At 43.2% G+C, this 20,906-nt stretch overlaps 2 protein-coding genes across 10 annotated transcripts in view; both read right to left on the bottom strand.

Annotated features, from left to right (window-relative positions):
- PARVA (parvin alpha) overlaps positions 1-4,776 on the bottom strand; it is a 69,719-nt gene extending 64,943 nt beyond the window's left edge. Inside the window, exon 1 of the mRNA XM_069803905.1 lies at positions 4,493-4,776. Coding sequence (XP_069660006.1) covers positions 4,493-4,628 — 136 coding nt within the window. The 5' untranslated portion in view covers positions 4,629-4,776. The remainder of the gene's footprint in view (positions 1-4,492) is intronic.
- An 8,378-nt stretch (positions 4,777-13,154) lies between these two features.
- Positions 13,155-20,906, bottom strand: part of MICAL2 (microtubule associated monooxygenase, calponin and LIM domain containing 2) — a 134,740-nt gene continuing 126,988 nt past the window's right edge. For all 9 annotated transcript variants that reach the window (XM_069803885.1, XM_069803887.1, XM_069803888.1 and 6 more), the window contains 3 exons: positions 16,797-16,896; positions 15,480-15,553; positions 13,155-14,538 (listed from right to left, as the gene is read on the bottom strand). In XM_069803885.1, the coding sequence (XP_069659986.1) occupies positions 14,354-14,538; positions 15,480-15,553; positions 16,797-16,896 (359 nt within the window). In that variant the 3' untranslated portion in view covers positions 13,155-14,353. The remainder of the gene's footprint in view (positions 14,539-15,479; positions 15,554-16,796; positions 16,897-20,906) is intronic.

The following is a 20,906-nucleotide window of genomic DNA, read 5'->3' as shown; positions in this document are numbered from 1 at the left end:
GGAGCTTACTAAAAAATTTTTAACTTGTAGTTGTTTTTTTGCTAATACAATGAGCTCCACCGCATCTTAACTCCTGCTAGATAAGGACTGGAATCCTCCAGTAGCATATATGCGGTGGCTCAGTCTTCGAATGCTTTTCAGGAATGAAAGGAATGGAATCTTGCTATAAACTAAAAATAATTTTTGCATAGGACAGTTCAGTTGTAAACAGGTCACCAAATATTCTAGTATTATCTCACAATTTTCTCATTAAAGCTAATTAATTCCAAACATATTTAATAATTTGTAATTTTTCTTACCTCAACAGAATTTATACACTATTTAAAGATGCAGCTGCTCATGCTCTCGTAGGAAAGACTAAAGTACAATGTTCTCATCCTTGAATTACACCAATGGTGATGAGATACTGTAACCGAAAACCAGGCTAAGACCCTATGTGACAGATGACAACACAAGCAAATTTGAGCTACAAATTTCACATTTGATGAAATATTCTCTAATATTTAATGACAATGTATTTTTCAGATTAACATATGTCTTAAGGTATGACTAATCCCTGCTTACATCACATGTGGTATCTCAAGTAACAGTATCTTGGGTTACCGTCTTTGTTTTGGTCAACGACTGGTACCACAATTTGAGAGAATTCATCTCACTTGTCTAGACTATTCTCACCTCTAACATGGGTGGAATACTTACCATTGCCCAGAACTTTAAAGTTCATAAGGAAAGGCTTGCTATATTTTTATATATGTATCTTTATACATATAAATTAATATTACAGAAAATCCATTTTATATTGTATTATAAACTACTTTTGCTACATCTAAAAACTACAAAGACTTTATTATCTTTATAAATAATCTGCATTACTCTTCACCATAATATCAGTTTAGATCCTAACGGATTTTCATTTGGTGGAGCGTTTTGGCACCAACTCTATTGTTGCAATATATAAAAAAAATACCATTTTGACAATGATCAAAACGCCTGTTGATGGCATAAATACAAAAACCATATACATATAATCATACACCATCTACAACAGTTAACTACATATATAACAGAGATAGTACTCAAATGTAATTAGTATACTCCCTACAAGAGATAAAACATTTTTGCATTATTTAAAAACACCAATTCTTAGCCCTTGTGGTAAAATACCGAAGTAAATCAGTAAGTTTCTGTCCTCTATGTAACAGCAGAGCTTATACCAACTGGAAGAGGGGGAAATTTTCAGTTACCCTTATTTATCATAAGCGCACCAAGTCCCACTGACTTTCTTGACCTATCGCTACGCTGTAAGACCCGAGTATGCTCCTGAGTTTTTGATTCCAGGTGTGCACCCTGAGCATGGTCTGGCTTAACACAAACAGAGAGGTGTGCAGCAGAGGAACAAAACAGAGGTGTACGTGCAGCAGCCCCTTGGTAGCCCATGAGGGTGCACAGGTTGGGGGAAAAAAAAAAAAAAAGCCATAGTAGCTCTAGCCAGGTCTATAACCCAGTTGATCAGGAGACTGGGATGACAGAGGCATCTTCTGCACAGTCTACATTCATCTAAAAGAAGAATACTTGTTCTACTGCCCATACATTAAAGATAACAATAAATTGGAACAACCAGAATTGTTGCCCCCTGAAGAAATACTGACATAGATGAAATCCAGAATGTGGATTTACTCTACTAGAATATTAAAATCACACAGCACAAGACTAAGTAGGTAGAAGGGGAAATTAATATCCTATACAGAAAAAAACCACAGCATTATTTCTAAAGAGTTACTAACAGTTCATCACATTTAGAGACCTTACATTATTAGAGATCAACGTTCACAACAAAATGGGGTAGATATCTATATCAGACTAACAAACTGTATTAGAGAATAGATCCTGATGTTCTACAAGAAATACGAAGAGTAAAGGTGCCATCTAAGAGCACTTCATTCTAGTTTACAAAAGTTGAAGGTCTAAACACAGCCAGTAGAAAAAACTTTTTTTTTTTCAAATGCCTGTGACTTTACTTGACCATCTTCTAATACGTTATGTGTGCTTAACAGTTGAATAACCATCTGCACTCCTATGACCAAGACCTGCCTCTATAGAAAACCTGCCACTATATAGGTCGATTAAAGCAGGAGAAAAAAAAAAAAATCAAAGAACAGAGCATAGATGAATAAGCAATCTGACCTCCTATACGAAGATCCTAGCTAGACTTCAAATACACCTGCAGCCCTACAAACTGTAGCAGCACAACTAAGATGGAACCCATGTGCGTCACAGCCTGCAAGAAACAAGGTGACTCATTAATAGTTTGCAAACCCATATTTATTTCTAGTGGAGGAAGGATTAGGAAGCATGAAGAGGACAGGCTTCACAGTAAGGACTTACCAGCTTTGAAGCCATTTGAATCTGCTAAAAACAAACAAACAAGGAAGATAGCATAATATCATTCTCACCTCTATATGTGCTTCCACTAAAGAAATGTGACAAATACATGCAGAAGTAAGAAGGATGTTAAAGTGAATATAATAAAATACTTTTTCATCCATCAGCAAATAACAAGCTCCTCACAAAGTTAAAAAAAAAATTCTCCAAACCACTGTTATTTTTAAATAGACTTCAGAAAATTGGGAAACACAAAGGACAAAGACGACACTAATATTGTTCCAAAATTTCAAAAGGGTAAATATCAACATGATGAGATAATGAAATGGCAAGTGCAGGATTTAGTCAATAAAGTTGATCCAGACATAGAAACAATGAGAAGAAATATGATTTCACAGAATACATCTTTTTGTAAGATTACAAGATTGTGGATAAAAGTAACTGCTGCCTCTAACAGTTTGCTGGAGATTTGTGACTTAACAGTATGTGTCACTGAGGAAAATGGCATTGTTTAATAATAACAAGAACAATACTGGACATATTAAATCTGCTACAAATAGGCTAAATTAACGATCTCTAAACATACCTACAATATAGACTCATCACAGAAAACTGTTGCTAGTTCAGTGCTGCTAATATCATGAATACCTTGACAGAATAATATAACAAAGTGGGTAACTAATAAAGTTTGCCATTATTTCCTATTTCACCAACTTCTGGGTCATCTGCAATGATCAGAAAAAGCCAAATAATGTGAGCACAATCGTGCAACATGCATTTTAATTGAAAAGCAAAACCACGCTTCTCAGAAAAATGATGTGATGGTTACAGAATGAGGGGCCGTACTCGACAAAGTTACACCATCCTTGTCTGCAGCACTAGTGCTACTCTGAAATACTGTGCCTGGCTTCATTACCCAAATACACATGACAAGCAAGGGTCTGCTGAGCATAATACCCTCCTCTGCACTTGCAAGCAATGAACACTTGCTTGAAAAACTGTTTTGAAGTGACTGTTACTTTGGCTCTATTTGCATCATATTTAAATTAACATCAGCTGTGAAAATGATGGGTGAGTGAGGTTAAATTCCAATTCTCTGTCTCATGGGATTTTAAATAGGCAAATTCAGGAGGGGGTGGATATTAATTCGCATGTACGGACAAAGAACCAGACTGTTGTACATGCTCAGTGTTCTTTAAAGTCCACTGTCATGAGGCAAAGGTTTTTTGCTCAGTGCAAGAATAATCAAGTTAAGCATTAAGCCTCTGAGGAACGATTACTACTATAACCATTAAACGATCAGTTGCGTGTATTGCGCTAGCTTCTCGGAGCAACATGTATTGACCGTGCTGTACGCCAATATAAAGCAACACATTACGAGTCAGGGGATTTGAGCATCGAGTTTTGGGGGTTCTGCACCATAACTGAGAAGGCGACTACTCCTGACGGGCTGCGAGGCGCAACCTGGGCAAGCCCCAGGCCCTCCCCAGCCGCGCCGAGCTGCGAGGCGCTCAGGCCCGCAGGCCGCCGCGGCCCTCGCCTGCCGGAGCGCTCGCCCTACTGCGGAGAAACGCTCCCCTTCTCCAGCCCGGGCGCCCCAGTCCCCCCTGCCCTGCCCCTCTCTGACCCCCGGCCCGCCGTACGAGCCCAGCGCTGCCTCCCCACACGGGGGGGCACCGCTCACCCTGCCCGCGCTCCGCGGCTCCCCTCGCCCCCGCCCGGCCCGCGGCGCGGCGGGGCCCGCCTCGGCCGCAGCGCACAGCCCGCCCCGGCGCGGGGGGCCGCTAGCAGCGAGGGCGGGTGGGGTGTCTCCCGGCCGGCGCCGGGCCGCGCTCCCGCGGTTCCCCGCCGTGACGCGCTGGCACCGCGGAACGGCAGCGGGGCGAGGCGCCGCGGCCCCCGCCCGGTCCCGGCGAAGCCGCGGGGACAAGGCGGCGCGCTCCTCCCCCGCTGCTCGCCTGCCCACCCCACCCCGCGCCTCCTTGCCCAGTCAGCCCCTTCCTCCCGCTCCCCAGAGCCTTTTCCTCTCCCCCGTCTCCTCCTCCTCCCTCCCCCCCACCCCCCCATTTTAAGGTAACTCCCAGGAAACGTGCAAACCTGTAATTTTTACCTTCTTTGGCTTTTTTCCTCCTCGCCAGCGTGCCGCCGAGCTTGCCCAGAAAGGAGTCGTCTTTTTTTCTGGACGGGGGAGATTTAGGGGTGGGAGACTTGGGGGAAGAAGGGGACTTCTGCGGGGAGGTTGCCATGATGGCCCAGCCGCCGGCGGCGCTCGGGGATGGAGGAGCCGGGTCCGAGGCCCCGATGCCGTGGGAGGCTGCTCCCGGCTCTGAACGGAAGCGGAATTATTTCAAGCATTTGAGGCAGCTCCTGCTCCGCTCTCCCGGCTCTCCCGCTCCTTCCCTCCCTCCCGCCCGCCCTCCCGCCCGCTCGGCGCCCGCTCGGCGCCCGCTGGGAAGGACCCGCTCCCCTCGCACGGCTCCCGCCGCCGCCCCCCTCCTCAGCCCAACGGCCCCTTCCTCAGCCCCGTGGCCGCCCAAGGGCCCCCCGTCCTCAGCCCAACAGTCACCCCCTCCTCAGCCCCATGGCTGCCCACAGCCGCCTCCTCAGTCCAACGGCCCCAACCCCTTAGTCCCACGGCCGCCGAAGGGCCCCCTCCTCAGCCCAACCTTCCTCAGCCCCTTCCTCAGTCCAACGGCTGCCCTCTCCTCAGCCCCATGGCCGCCCAACGGCCCCAACCCCTCAGCCCCATGGCCGCCCTCAGCCCCCTGCTCAGCCCAACGGCCCCTTCCTCAGCCCCATGGCCGCCCAAGGGCCCCCTCCTCAGCCCAATGGCCCCAACCCCTCAGCCCCATGGCTGCCCACAGCCCCCTGCTCAGCCCAACGGCCCCTTCCTCAGCCCCATGGCCGCCCAAAGGCCCCCGCTCCTCAGCCCAATGGCCCCTTCCTCAGCCCCATGGCCACCCAAGGGTCCCCTCCTCAGCTCAACAGCCCCTTCCTCAGTCCAACGACCGCCCCCTCCTCAGCCCCATGGCTGCCCATGGGCCCCCTCCTCAGCCCAACAGCTGCCCCTACCTGCTCCTCTCAGGGGGGCTCAGCCGTGGGCCGAGGGGCCTCGTTTTACCTGCCTGTGGGGTCTGGTCCCTCAGGCTCAGGAAAAGGGCGCCAAGAAGGAGAAAGCCCGGCAGCGGGAGCCCCGAGGAGGGCTGCAGCCCCAGGGTGGTATGAAGGTGGCCCACAGCTTTTTGGGCGGGCGGCTGCCCCCTGAGGCACGGGACAGTGCCTCGCCCCACGGTCCATCCACCTCTGCACTGCCTTGCAGGGGAGCGGGTCACCAACTCGGGCTGGTCGGTCAAACGCAGAAACGTCGGTGACCACATGCACGAGAGTGCTAGTTAACACCCGTGCCAAAAGTTAAAGGCAGGTATAGACAGGCAGGACCAGGGCTCTGACAGCTCAGTTCATCCATAACTATTGGTAAGTGAAGGCTCTGGAAGGATGGGGCGGGGCACAGCTGCAGGCAGATGTTTCCACACCCTGTGGTCAGCACCGATGGAAAAGAGCTAATGAAGTAATAAAGCGTCACTGAATAGTTTTGCGCAAGTTAAAGTTCAAGCTTACTACGTACATTTCAGCCTTGAGCACATTTTGCAAAGCAGCTTTTCTGCCTGTAGGTTTCAGCTACATCTGTGGTCAGAGGCAGCTGGCACCGCCACATCCACTTCTACAGAAGAAACCAACTGTTGTAGTCAGACCGGTACAAAAGCCAGTGGGAAAGACTTTGCATGACAGATTGCCTATACCAACCCTGCTTTGATTTGCAGATGAGTAGCTTAAGAGAGAAGTATCTTTAAGACAGGTAATTTGCTGTGACTGGTTCAGGAGGCACCCAGGACTGGAACAGCATTAATGTCATCTGGATGCACTACTTTCACTTACCACTTAATCACTCGATTAACAATTCAGGCAAAAAGCCACACACACTTCATGCAAATATCTAGCTATCCATTAGGCATAATAAGTGAAATGAAATTACCATGAGGATAGTTCTAAATCGACTAATAATTGTTGTGTTTTTACAAGCTGGTAACATTGGTTAGCTGATGAGGGGTAGACATCAATGCCTATTTGTTGCATGCAGTTAGTATATGCCCTAGAGAAAAAACTTTATTCATCCATACCGCCATCAGTTAAAAGCAGGAATGAGCCCAAGCCGTTAGCACAATCTCGCCTTTCCTTACATTTGCTCTCTGGCTCGTAGCACCAATTGTGTGACAGGGCTGTTGTCTACAGAACAGTACAAATTTCAGACATTATTCCCTTTTTACAGAACTCCTACTCACACAGTGTGTGGATTAAGAGGTGAACAGTTTTGAATGATTTTTAAGAACATAATAAAAGACTGTTTCAAAAGAAGGAGGAATAAACACATTGAGCCCTTTTTTATAAGCATGTGAATCTGTGGCATTTACAAACAGACCAATGACCCAACTAAATCTCCATTTGGACCCAAATGACTATATATAGATGTCAATATAGGATTTTGTGGGCACAGCAGAAGAGACAGCATTTTGGCAAGCACAAGTGTGCTTGCCTTTGTACCACTAAAGACAGAAAGAACAAGCCAGACACCTCATGAACAGGAACGGGTGCTGGGTTGTGCAGTATGGGGAAAGTCAGAATTCAACATGCGTTTGCCAAGTCTCACAAAAAATAGCTGAAAAGACCCCGCATCTGTCTTTCCTATTTCACTACACTCAGCATCTGTAAATTAATGACAAATGCAATATTACTTATTTAATAGCCTCATGAGCTATGGGTATTTCACATCACAAGGAGAAAATAAATTTTAAATTAAACTTAATGTGTTTAAAATCAACTTTATCAGATCTGGAACCACAAATACTGTGTGTTTTAAGTAATAATGTTGAAGCAACAGACTTAAGTTTACTGGGGGGGTTTTATGGGTTTCTTTCAGAATTTATTTGCAGTTCTCTGGGTATAATATTATTGCAGTGTTTTTCCACTTAATGATGTTTCTCTTTGAGGATAGTGACAACGTTTTTTTTCCCTGAATCTTAAATTTAGAACTACATATGCTACTTTTTTTCTTTTGATCTGGGAATATATATGGTCAATGACCTTAAGTTAGTATTGCATTCAGCTTAAAAGGCCTTATAGATATGCACAAGGTCTAAGTTATGGCAGATATAGGAACATGGATTTTAAATGCCTTGCTCTTATTTATACAGTATTTTAACCACAAATAAAAGCTGCAGTAATAGAAATTTGGTGGGGATTTTTGTTTGGCTAGGTTTTTGCTCTGCTTTATATTTGATAATTGAATACTTTCATGATCATGCTCACGCACAGGACACAGTAGCCAGCAGACTGCCATTCAGGCTGGCCCTGCTGCATCTGGCGTATAGAAATCTGGAGCAAACCACGAGAGTTCTCATGGTGCTCCCTGTCAGCACCTTGTTCTTACAGATGAGCCAACCAGTAGCTCAAATTAATTGTATCCTGATCATATATTGTGTTGCCTTTTGCCAGGCAATAAAAGAGGGCTAAATCCACATACTTCAAATAATTCTTACTCACCTGCATATCTGTCCATGCACACCTGGTTTTTATTTCTTTTACTATGGGACTCAGAATGATCACAAACAGAGTCTTACTTTCCTCATGAGGCAGAAGAGGCAGGCTACGCAGTATACCAACCACAGGCTAGGCTAAGTAAGAAAGAGCACAGCGGCAGCCAAGCTGGTTAAGGCTGTACAATAAATTATTCATTTGTCTTAGAGTTTTCTCCTAGCATTTTTCTCCTAGGTGTACCTCTGCTCTAGCCTTTTGATCATTTGGTCATTTAAAGAATGAAAGGGGAATTTTCAAAAATGCTCTATGGACCTACTGCTGTTGCTGTGATTGCCTACAGTAACACCCTTCACTGGCCTCAGAAAGAACAGAACTAGTCCAAAGTCTACCCTTTTTATTTTTTTAAGTACTTGCAGTCAGCCTTCTACTGACCTGCCAGTTCTGTGTGGTTAACTGCTGAACATGCCTGCCCCACCCTGAGTAATAGTTAACAGCACATTAAAAGAGCCTCCTCAGAAAAGAAGGCATTTCCATCCAGGTTACTTTGCGGATGTTTAACATCTATTGCTTGGTTGGGATTTTCCGGAGAGTGCCCCAAAATACCTGGAGATAAGAGCTCTGGCAGGACCTGGCACTCCCGCACGTGTCCACGGGCGAGAGGCACCAGGCACCTGCTCCCTGAGGTGAGGTAAGGCCACGGCCGATGCTGGCACCCCAGGAGTCTGGGAAGCATGAGCTGCCTCCAGCCCTGCCTTGCAGGAAGGTGGGTTTGAGTTCCACCAGGAAGCCCCGCTCCTCTTCGCGTGGCTGCAGGCAGCGGCCGCCTCTGCGCGGTGCTGGGAGAGGCAGCGCAGGGAGAAGGCTAAAGCACAGCCGCACCTGGCTGGCATTGTACATCCACACCTCGTTCCATACCCACGCGAGAACGTTTAGACATCCCAAAGGACTCTGCTGCACGTGATTTCAGACCCTATGAGACAGGCGCAGGGTTGACTGGTCATCCCAACGGGGCTACATTATAACAGCAGAAAACATCATTATCAGGGGTAGAAGGGCTCCAAATTTTCATTGCCAGCATCATCTAAAACTCACATCTGAGGATAAATGTTTCCAGCTCACAAAGTGAATTTAAGACTGAGCATATGCTTATGCTTGAATTTAAAAAAGAGCTTATGATTTCTACTCAACTTGTAACTTCTTTGGGATAAGAATCTTCTCTTTAAATAAATAGTATCACAAATAATAAACTAACATAGTTTCATAAAAGTATCAGAGTATTTTCAACCAGATTCTTTAAAAGTACAATGTATTTTTTGTTGTACATCAAGGAGCAAAAAAGATAGACTAAGATGCAATGAGAAAAAATGCACATGAAAGACAAAAGATAATATGTTGTATACAGTCACAGAGATTAATTGTTTGGAAAGTTTCAAAGGAAAGAAAGTGGGTTTTAAAATTTTCAGTAAGATGAGAACATCATCCTGGTATTTAATGCTTCTGATAACATGTTGTTCCATCAATCAGTTATTTATAAATACTGGGCCAAGTTTACCTGTATTTACATCTGACCTTCTTGAGATAGTTTTAGAAAGAAAACGATGTTATGATTTTTTTCTTAATAAGCTTCGCTTGTGCCTGTAATTTTGTACATCTGTGTTACATGACTATTCCAGCAAGCGCATTGCTGGTGTGCAGGGCCACCAGCTCTCTTTTCGTAGTTCATTAGAACCAACAGAAGAAACCACAATTTGTTCATAAATACTAGGCAAAGAGATTTAGGTGAAATCCAGCAAATACCTTAACTCATCACAAAGTATTTGCCAGGATCTACGTTCATGAGATGTGGCTGCCATGAAGACTGCAATGGTAGTATTTGCATGCTAACATGGTAAGTCCATCGTGCTAAACTATGCAAAAACTGTATGGTCCGTGCAAAAGCCAGCAGAGACAGTTTTAGATCTTAACAGTAGCAAAGTCTTAAAAAATGTACAGAATCTCCAATCTGCTAAGCCACATCCTGTTACTTGCTCAAGAAAGAAAACAGAGTATATCTTTCTGGAAAGAGACTACTGAACTGAAGTGAAATCCTTAGTCGAAATCAGATATGCATTGGGCTAAAAAGCAGAGGTTTCAAAGCACAAGACCTCTAAGTTTGTTTCCTGTGCCCAGAGAAACCTGGCCAAATACCCTAAAAATCAGGGAGGCTTTCCTTTACCTTGGGGGCAAATGGATTGATCTTGAGTCAAATAATGGCTTATAAAATTCTTTTCCTGAACTTCTTGTACAACTGATTTTTCTTTAGACCTATGATCTTCTGAAGAGGGGACAAGGGTGTGTGTGTGCTGTGAACAGGAGGGGAGCCTCTGTAAAGTCCTGTGGTAGCATTTCCACCCACATCCTACTCTTGGGCCAGTCAACTCCTCCAGCTGTTGACCAGTTGGCTGAGAAGTCAACGTGGCCTCAAGGTTTTGAACACAGATAAAAGTTTGACGTATTACTTCCAATAAAGCCAGCAGGCAGTTAATTCCTGTGCAGTCCTGAGAATTTATGTGTGGTATTATCAGAGGAGTCACCACCATGCTCATCTGCCTCTGAGGCACACAAGATGGAGGGGAAAGGACGTGACAGTAGAAGAAAAACCTCAGTTCAAATACACTAAAACTTACCTTGACCTCTGAAGAGGAGCAGCTGTCCATCTGTCCTCTGAAGAGAACTATCCATCAGTTCAGAGTCATTGAGCAGGGGACAATGGTGCAGGCACTAACATAAGCCCAAATCTCGCTTATCTACTTCTCTCATCCCGAGCATGTTGATTGCTCTGTAAGGCTTTCCCACTGGTAGAAAGCAACAAAACAAAATAACCTGATAGAAGTAAGGTTAGTGGCATTTGAAAATTGGCAATTAAGGTTTTGATCACCAATTCTTAGTGATCCATGCAGTGACACTTTTCCTTCAGGTCTTCAAGGAGCTGTTATAATTCGTATGTCATGCCTAATGAAATTAGGTGGTGAATTCCTATGTAAGAATGTGGGGAAGTTGTTGATCTTCTGGAGTTCGCAACCTCTTGTGTTAAAGGTAGAGACAAATGCCCTCGAACTTCAGAGAGTCATTATTCCTAAACTATACAACGCATCTGTGAACTGCAGGACAGCATGATTTACTTACCGGTATATGAATTAAGAAACATATAATTTCTTACCTATAGATCTTTCCTAGACACACATTATTACATTGTAGATACTGGTGAAGAGAAGTTACTATGGAAATGATTCAGGGACTTCAGAGAGTGAGATATAATTTTATTTTTTTAAATAGAAAATTGCTCACATCTAGGCCATTTAGACAGTCAATACGGTCCAGCACATCATATTACACCCAAAACCAACAGTGCCAAGGACTTAAAAATGAACAAATCTATTATAAGTTTGTGAGTGAACTTACAGAAAAGAAGACTCATAACCAAACCAACGTTTAAATACATTTCTAATACAAGCCAACCATATTAAATTGACCTGTGAACACTGCACATAGCTTCTCTTTTTTTTCCTTCCTCCTCTACTCTCACGATACATGAAGACCTGCTTTAAATGACTTAAGAGTATTTTTTTTTCTAAATCACTTCTACAGTTCATTTTTGGATCTAATCTTGTGAGGTACTTAATATCAGGCAGGGTAACAGTAGCCTGACAGCTTTTTCCACCCAAGAGCAGACACACAGGTTTGGGTGGAGCATGTGTTATGACCACATGGCATCCAGAAAAGTATCTTCTTAGCAAAGAATATTTTTGAGGTCCATAAAATGCTGATGGTCCTCAGCTTCTGTTGATGCTAATACTCTCAAGAACTCAAATCTTTGGAGCTAAAAGGAAAGCACCCTTTTGCATTTGGTTTTAGAGCCAAACAGGTATCTGCTGTAAACTGAAATCTCAGGGTTTATTTACAATTCAGAGCAACCTGAACCTGACTGATTGCAGTGTGTCCATCTCCCCTGGGCAAGCAGGCTGGACTTTGGTAGAGGAGAGCAATCTCCTCCTCGGGACTAGGGGCATCATGTTTCTTTGAGGCTGCCCTTCTTCTTCCTCTTTGTACAGCAGCAACACGAAGGTGAATGGACTTTTTAGATTGTAAAATTGAGGTGAGAAAAATAATCTTTGACTAACTGGACGTTTCTGCTGAATTCCCCTCCTGTGCAAAGCACTAAGAAGTTTGCTTTAAAACTTTTTTTTTTTTTTAATACCTTGAAAGCATTATGACTCTCCATTTTCTACAGAAAACTGACAGATGTTCTAGACAGTCTTGTTCTATAGGATTACATGAGCCTACTGGGAACAGTGATAAAATCCAGAAATTTTCTCCACAAAACTGGAAATACCAGCAGATCTCAACAGAGAAAATTAAAATATTTATTGCTGCCCTGCCTGCTCCTACTTTGTGTCAATCTTAAGTTAGTTTAAAAATCAATCACTGCAATCCATTTCAATAAAAATGTAAATCTGAAGATCAGGTATGCTTAGCCTATGAAGGACAGAAAAAAAAAGTCTGATGGTAATTTTGGAACATATTCAAGGATTCTGCTATGTCCTTCCACTGCGATGAAAGACAAATTATATTGTTAAAGCCCTAAGTGCTATGCTTTAAGGGTAGCCCTTCAAGTTATGGTAACCAAGAACATTGTTTAAAAATCTTAAGTCATAATTTATTACTGATTATTTACCAGATCGATAAAGCTATCTACTTTACTATGCACAGCTTTACTTACACATAGCTGTTAGAAATACACATTTATCAGTCAAAATCAGAGACAACATCCAAACTGTAAAATGTAACCAGACACTCTTATCCTCTTTAAACAGTCTAATAAATAAATATAAATACATAAATATTGCAGAATAATAGTATATTCCTTGCACTAGTAGAGGTATATTATTTATCTGTGGTCAATAGTAAAATCTTGCTTTTATCTTTAGAAAGGGCATTTTAAATTTCTTACAACACAGCAAAAACTTAAGATCATTCATAAATGACTGTGACAGGATCCAGTGTGTCTGTTACCCTACAAGTACTTACCAAGAGGTTTTTTAGTTTAAAGCTTTTGGAACAGGAATGCTTCTAGCTTTGACTGTACCATAGGCAACTGCTGCAAATTAGCACCATTCACAAAATAATGAGAACATCAAATCTTCTCAGAGCATGAGGTAAAATGATATTCAAAAAGAAACAGTCTTTCAGTTTCTCATTGTTTTTGCAGTTTGAAAATGCAGTGCATCATACATACAGTTGGGAATACTCTCAGATTTAAGAAAGTACTTAAATTACACCAAATACTAAGGAGAGTTTCTGCACATCTGCTTTGCCAGTATCTACAAATGCATGTACAAAAAAGATAGGATATAGTTCCCTTAAGAAAAAAATATGCATATATATTCTTGAGCAACAAGATAAATATAGTTTAAATATACCCACAACATTTTCTATCAAATGTTGACATTACAAACTCAACGTTTTTTGCAACCCTTTTGAGGAATTATACTCAGGGAGATCTTTAACTGCTACACCACTCATCACATCCTATGATACTAGTTGTGATGTATTTTATCAAGCAATTGTAAAGCAGTTAATCTGGATTACTAGTTTTAAATTATCTTTTAGCGTATTTTAGAGAAGACCTTAATCTGTGACATACAAAAGCTTTTTTGAGCATGTAACAGTCTTAAGGATAGTCACCCCTTTGATAATCCTTTACCATTTTAGAAAACATAGGGATTTATTGCTTGAACTTCTTGTTCAAAAATACACAGTGCACTAAAATGTAACAATTCCTGGAAAATTAATTTCTGACATTGCATTTACAGCGGTTTTAATGAGTCCTTATATGCAGTTATTAGTCAAATGACCCTTCCTCCACCAGAAATAAAAATTAACGTTATTTTTATATGAGATGCTTGCTTTCTGACCTTTAAATAGTTCAACATGGGTTGGCTGTGCCAAAATATTAACAAAACCACATACAGATTCAGACAGATGGAAGCAATGCCATCTCAAAAATACTAAATTATGTCATCATGTTTCTCAGGAACTCTATTCTCGGCGTTAAAATAAAATTCCAAGAAAACAACAGAGCTCTGATTTCCCTTTCACAGACCCTGATGCCCATCAGACAGGTAAATTCAGTCCTATTCTCTATTTCGGTGATCCTTTAAGCTGATAGTGACATGACTCACTCCAGTATGAGCAAAAGAACTGCTTATGAGCTTTTGATAACAAAACAACATGTTTCCCAAATAAACTGATATTAAATTTGAATTCCTTCATTTTTCAGAAGACTGTATCTCCATGATTACAGATGTTGCTGAAATCATGTTTATTTGCATGTGGCTGTTTAAATCCTGCTCAGCTGATAGCCTCTAGATAATATAATGCTTTCAAAGTGCTGGTCTTCGGCTTTTTCCTTCACTCTCTGCTCCTCTAAGGTAGACACGAGTTTGTCCCTTTCTTCAACTACTTTCATCATCTCAGTAAAAATTTCATCTTCCTCATTCAGATCCATGTCATCTTTAAGGCTGTCTAAAATATCACAAAACAAGAGGTTAAAATCCAGATCACTCTGTTGTTATGCTTTGCATTTTAATTGTTGGTGTACAGGTTGAATTAATATTATAGTCAATGACAAATGAATTCAATAGCAGTTAATATTTTTCATGTTACAGCTCAGGGAAAATATCTCTTGCATTTGGGCCATTTAAGGTTGACCATTAAGGCTCCTAATGTCTAGAGTAGATCTTTTAGCAAAACTTAGACTAGAAGGAGTAGAAAGAGCACTACTTGTTTTGTAAAAACATTTAAGCTGGAATTTGAATTTAGTTTATACAAGGTAAAAAGCCCAACCATGAAATGCAGTACCTGTAAGAAAATGGAAGGTGTTTTTCACAAAAAGTATTGAAAACTGCCATCACTCACAATCCACACGCTTAGAACACAACAGGATATTTTGGAGTATTCAGTGCTATTGTAACCCCCCCCTTCTCCCTGCATTCCTCCTTCCCATGCTCTCTTTTCTAATACCAAATGAAAGGACAAGCCCAAACTGTAATCCCAAGTACGTAAAAGCAGTTCCAAAATACCACAGTAACCGGTAATGCTACATTTAACATAAAAGCAGATAACCTCTTTTGTGTTTAGGTAGGTGGTGGAAGAAATTACTTTCTCTTGCTGCTCATCATCACATGTTAGTTGGATGTTGCTGCCTGCACAGCACAATTAGTGGAATTACATGTGCGAGTGCTTCTGATCCAGTTCAGTGTAAAACTGGACGGGTTAGCTTCGCTGTCTTGACTAGAAGTCAGACGAGAAGATCTCACAAGTTGTGTTTTGCTGGCCGAGCTGCACTCGCAGAAGAGCGCAGGAGGAAGAGCCTCAGCCACTCTAGACCTTAGTGGAGCAAGCAGGGGCTCATATGGGCATGGTCCATCACTGTGGGCTGGAGCACACTCTCCCCTTTGACTTACCATCAATGGCCATTTTCTCCCTCAGCTTTTGTTCCAACCTGCTTTGGTGGTCCTCCAGTTCTAGCTCTTGGGCTCTAGGTACAATAAAAAGCATGTTGAAGAGTAAGCTTTTTTCAATAGAGACGCATATGTTAATATTATTTCAACCAAGAAATTCCGTGTGCTCTCTGTCCAGTATTTTCTCCTCATGGGCAGGCAAGGCTAAAAGCTTTGCCTGTGCCTATATTGCCACAGCAACACCAGAAGTCCCACTACCACCTTTTGCGCTATGTATCAGATTAAGCTCCCTCATACATCGCAACACTTAAGGCTTTGACCAGCTGTGCTTTGTCGGAGGTACCCACAACATGATTCCGAATAGGACTGAACGCTCCCACACACGAAGGGCCCCGCCAGACCCTCTGCACAGGAACAGGTCCTGAGGCAAGGGAATGAACACGTGTGAGCGCATCCAGACAACAACGTTTTGTGTCCCGCAGTGCTAAAAACGGCCTGCTTTTGCGTTTTTAACTCTGCTTTGCAGGCAGTGCGAGCAGGAGGCATTGCTACCACAACACTCGAGGACAACCGAAGGGGAAAGAAAAGGTTTGGTCCCTGGCAGCATCAGCACAGCTGGGGAGAAACTGGGGAGTGGCTGGAGCTAGTGGCTGGACTGGAGCCCTGCACACAGCATGGGGGGCTAAGTGATATGGAAACGATAACTGGCAAGGAGCAGCCTGCACTGGTGTGAAATCCAGGGGTGAGTCATGACTGCTGCAGCTCTCATCGCTTTCCCACGTTGCCCAGAAATAGTGGAGAAAATAGCTGAGAGTCACCTCCGCCCATCTGTTGAGTGCATTTCCACAGAGGCGAGGTGAGAGCGCTACAGCCAATATTGTTTCCATCAGCCACAAACAGTGGCATCTGAGGTGGTTTTTGTTTGCTTGGTGTATCTGCTTGTTTCTTTGCTGTAGTGAATTCCTAGATCTTTTCTCCTATGCCCAATAAAAACTGAGATAAATTTGTCAGACTATTTTTCTTCCACAGGAGAAAGTGCCCAAGTGTTCATTAGACCCACATTATGTAAAGGCAGAGCATCTATGTGCTCTATCGTTTAGAGTATCATGTAGGATTGAAATAATTGAACCACTGTGGGAGGGAGGGACTAGGAGGGCTCAACCTAAAATCTGTGTTCAAAACAGATTGTAGCTACTCTGGGTACGTTTATTCCATGACAGTCTCAAACTGCAGCACGCGGCGAGGTGTTCAGGTGTATTGTGAATACACTTTTCTCCTCTCCCCTCCCCATCTTTAGTACTAATGCTTGTCCTTACTTACATAATCAGGAGTTCAGACTCATAACGCATTAATTTATTCTTCTCCAGGACCAGCTGAAACCATTCATGTAGCATCTGAGTTTCATCCTTCATGCCTGAATCTGTTTAAAATAGGAGACTTAAGTGTGCATTATCAGCTTTCCTTCCAGTGCTCTTACCACTTAAGTTCACTTTAAATAGTCCTCATTTGTAAGCCCAGGTGAGTTCAAATGTAGATTTTTTTTGCTGTATGTAACTTATATCTGTAATGTCTGGGTAAAATACGTATAACATTCCCGTCTACATTTGGTTGTATGTTGTAGTTTATTGCAGTTAAAGATGCATTAGATTTAAAACTACTTTTGTTTTGGAAGTTAAGTTTTTTCTTTCAAATAATCATATAGACTTTCTTTTTTTCATGTGCACTTTTTCTTTCTCTTAGTCCTGCCTTTGATAACATAGTTTCTCTGTTGATACTGGACTCCAACAGCTGAACTATATGTATAAACGGATATCCCATTAACACAATCTGACTTCAGGATGTACATGCTGGCAAGTATCAAGTTAGTCCCTGCTTCCAGTGGGCATCAGACGCACAATCAAATCCTCTACAAATTTTCATTCATTTGCCAACTGGCCTCTAAATCTGCATCTGCTTTGAATGACGGGAAAGGCTGTGGGACAGGACAAATGTATTATTACTGCATGGTTTTGTAACACTTCAGGCTAGGGCATCACTGGTAGGCACTATACAGACATGAAACTTGAGATGGTCTCTCTCAGAGAGCTCACAGCTTGACTCTGCCTTGCTGAAGAGCAGGACAGATTTCTCTTTCACCAGGTGAGGGCCTTTACTGCTCCTAAAATGCCATCTATACAAAAATCTTTGGCAATGAAGAAACCCTGTGTGTTTTCAAGTGGCAAGTCAGAGCACATATGCATTTCTTTTCCTCACTGTCCTTTTTTGACACGCTCATCACTTCACATTTTCCATTCATTTTCTTCACAAAATAAAACCACTCCACCAACCTTTGGTGCAGAATTACAGCAGCAGCGATGGCACTGCAAACACACCTCCCACAACATCTGCTCTGCCCATCCGCCATCTGTTGCCACAAAATAGCGATCACTTGTAGGAAGCAAATATCTTACAGTACTCCAGCTTGAGGCAACAATTTAGGTGACACGCTGACCCCTTCAGAAGCACAAACCCAAGAGCCAGCCCCTGCTCCTGCCTCAGCACGTGGTAGTCGCACGCCCCACCACGCTGCAGCCCCGTGTTGGAGGCAGGGACAGCCGGACCTGGGACAAAGCAGAAGGAGGTGCTGCCAGCAGGCAGGGGAACACAGCGCTCTCCTCCTCAGTCCTTGCACCACGCTGCTAGACAACCAAGCATAAAACCCCCATAAATCAGCCTAGCTATTTTCTGTGGATGGAGACTTATGTGATTTCTCCTACTTTAAGAGGACTGCACCTTTATTTCAGATGACTGAGAGTGCTGAAATTTAAGCCCAAAGCTCTCAGGTTCAAGCTCCAGAGATGACAATTACAAGAGTATCATTAAACTAGGTTACCAGGTGAAGAGGTAGCCAGAGTCCTAGACAGTTCAGCAGTGTTTTGGATGCCTTTCTGTTGCAGTTTTGAAACATGCTTTGTTCTCAACCTGAGGAATTACCCTCTTGCATCTACTGCTTCAGCTGTCCCTCACTTTAACGTCAAAGCCAGGATTTGACTCCACTCCAGAACAGAAGTTTAAAGCCCATCTCCTCACTAACTTGGTTAGGGCAACCAAGTTGGTGAGGGGCCTGGAACACAAGTCTTGAGGAGCAGCTGAGGGAACTGGGGCTGTTTAGTCTAGAAAAGAGGAGGCTGAGGGGAGACCTCATCGCTCTCTACAACTACCTGAAAGGAGGTTGTAGTGAGGTGGGTGCTGGTCTCTTCTGTCAGGTGCCTGGTGATAGGAAATGGCCTCAAGTTGAGGCAAGGGAGATTTAGGTTAGATATTAGGAAAATTTTTTTTACTGAGAGGGTTGTCAAACATTGGAATGGGCTGCCCAGGGAAGCGGTTGAGTCACCATCCCTGATGATATTCAAAAAGTGAGTGGACAGGGTACTTCAGGACCTGGTTTAGGGGGCATGGTTAATGGTTGGACTCGATGATCTTGAAGGTCTTTTCCAACCTAAATGATTCTATGATTCCTTTGGGCAGTAATGATCTCACCCAGTGCAGCCCTTTAGCAATCTTCCTGAGCAGGAGGGAAATTGTTGGGTGTTTGGGATCACCAGCCCATTTGCCTGCCTTCACCAGGCACTGTCATCCCAGAGAGCCTGGGTCACCTCCTGCCAGCGTCGGAGGAATGACATGGGCTCCCACACGGAGGACAGGAGTCACGCTGTCTTAGGTGCAGTTCTGCGATTTCTCATTAGGATTTGTCCCCAGTCTGCAGTTACCATGAAACGGGAGGATAAAGCAGCAGGAGAGGGAAGAGCAGTCTTGGTCTGATTTCTGCCCGATTCCATTAAAACTTGGCGGTAATGGATGTGTTCCTGTGGGACCTTCTAGGTCAGCAAGTGGTGATAAAAAATGTCTTCTCAGAGTGACTGCTGGAGCAGTTCTCGCTGGGACATGCCAACGGTGGCTTTTCACAGATCTAATGCAGGGATGCAGCATCAGTATTCAGAGCCTTATGTCTTCATATGCCACTATCCGAAGCATCGTGGTTTAAACCCAGCCAGCAGCTAAGCACCATGCAGCCGCTCACTCACTCCCCCCCCACCCAGTGGGATGGGGAAGAAAATTGGGAAAAGAAGCAAAACCCGGGGGTTGAGATAAGAATGGTTTAATAGAACAGAAAAGAAGAAACTAATAATGATAATGATAACACTAATAAAATGACAACAGCAATAATGAAAGGATTGGAACGTACAAATGATGTGCAGGGCAATTGCTCACCGCCCACCGATCGACACCCAGCCAGTCCCCGAGCAGCGATTCCCCATCCCCACTCCCCAGTTCCTATACTAGATGTGATGTCCCATGGTATGGAATACACCGTTGGCCAGTTTGGGTCAGCTGCCCTGGCTGTGTCCTGTGCCAACTTCTTGTGCCCCTCCAGCTTTCTCACTGGCTGGGCATGAGAAGCTGAAAAATCCTTGACTTTAGTCTAAACACTACTTAGCAACAACTGAAAACATCAGTGTGTTATCAACATTCTTCTCATACTGAACTCAAAACATAGCACTATACCAGCTACTAGAAAGAAAATTAACTCTATCCCAGCTGAAACCAGGACACGAAGTTATCATCAAAATTTGATCTATCTTACTGTCAGTAAAAACATTGCAATTGCAGGTATGTGTATGTCCTGCACACACACAGAGGGTTGCTATTCCCTTTTTGCTGTTTTCTTGATTAGGCAAAAATATTCTTCTTTTTAATGTTTCCTCTTTACACTTTAAAATCTCTATATCCCTAATAAAAGACTATGTATCATAGGTTGATTGAGGTAAGCAAAGTGTAATGCACTTTGCAAAAATGCCGCTCATTTTCGCAAAATCCTCAGTGCAAACTGAAATAAAAATAGCCCTTGTTTTGCCTCCTCCTCCATCCCACAGAATGCCCCCCAAGTGTCCCCAGGGGCATTTTGTCCCTGAACTTCTCAATGTTTGTTAATAATAATGTTAATAGTTATTTAAGTCTGATGGAGTGCTTTTATGCCTTCCAAGGGCAGAACAAGCCAATGAAGTCGTTTGCGTAACGCAGTACGACAGATCTTTTCAAAGGTTAGAGGGAAAACAATTTGTGACTTTGTTTTGTGAGCCATGCTGGCTTTTTCTTAAAGCACTGCTAAAGCAAAACTTTCCTCCTGGTTTACCCAAGTCTCCTTTGACCTAGCTCCCATTTGAAAATCAGATATTCTTCTAATTATACCATAGCTGTTTCTATTTTCCTCACTTTTGAGACAATGCCAGGCTGGAGAGGAGTATTTACCGAATACTGTTCTCCAAACCTCGACCTTCTGTTCTCCAGAGTGATGCTACGCTGTCCCTCCGTACAGCAGTCACACAGTAAAAGGGGCTTGGCCAGTTTGCACCTTTTTAGGAACAGCTAAACTTCATATTCCTTATTCCT

This window comes from Haliaeetus albicilla, chromosome 16 (assembly GCF_947461875.1).
Source record: "Haliaeetus albicilla chromosome 16, bHalAlb1.1, whole genome shotgun sequence".
In the NCBI taxonomy this organism is placed as follows: Eukaryota; Metazoa; Chordata; class Aves; order Accipitriformes; family Accipitridae; genus Haliaeetus; species Haliaeetus albicilla.
The sequence above is the reverse complement of the archived record's forward strand: the minus strand, read 5'-3'. Positions and strand labels throughout refer to the sequence as shown.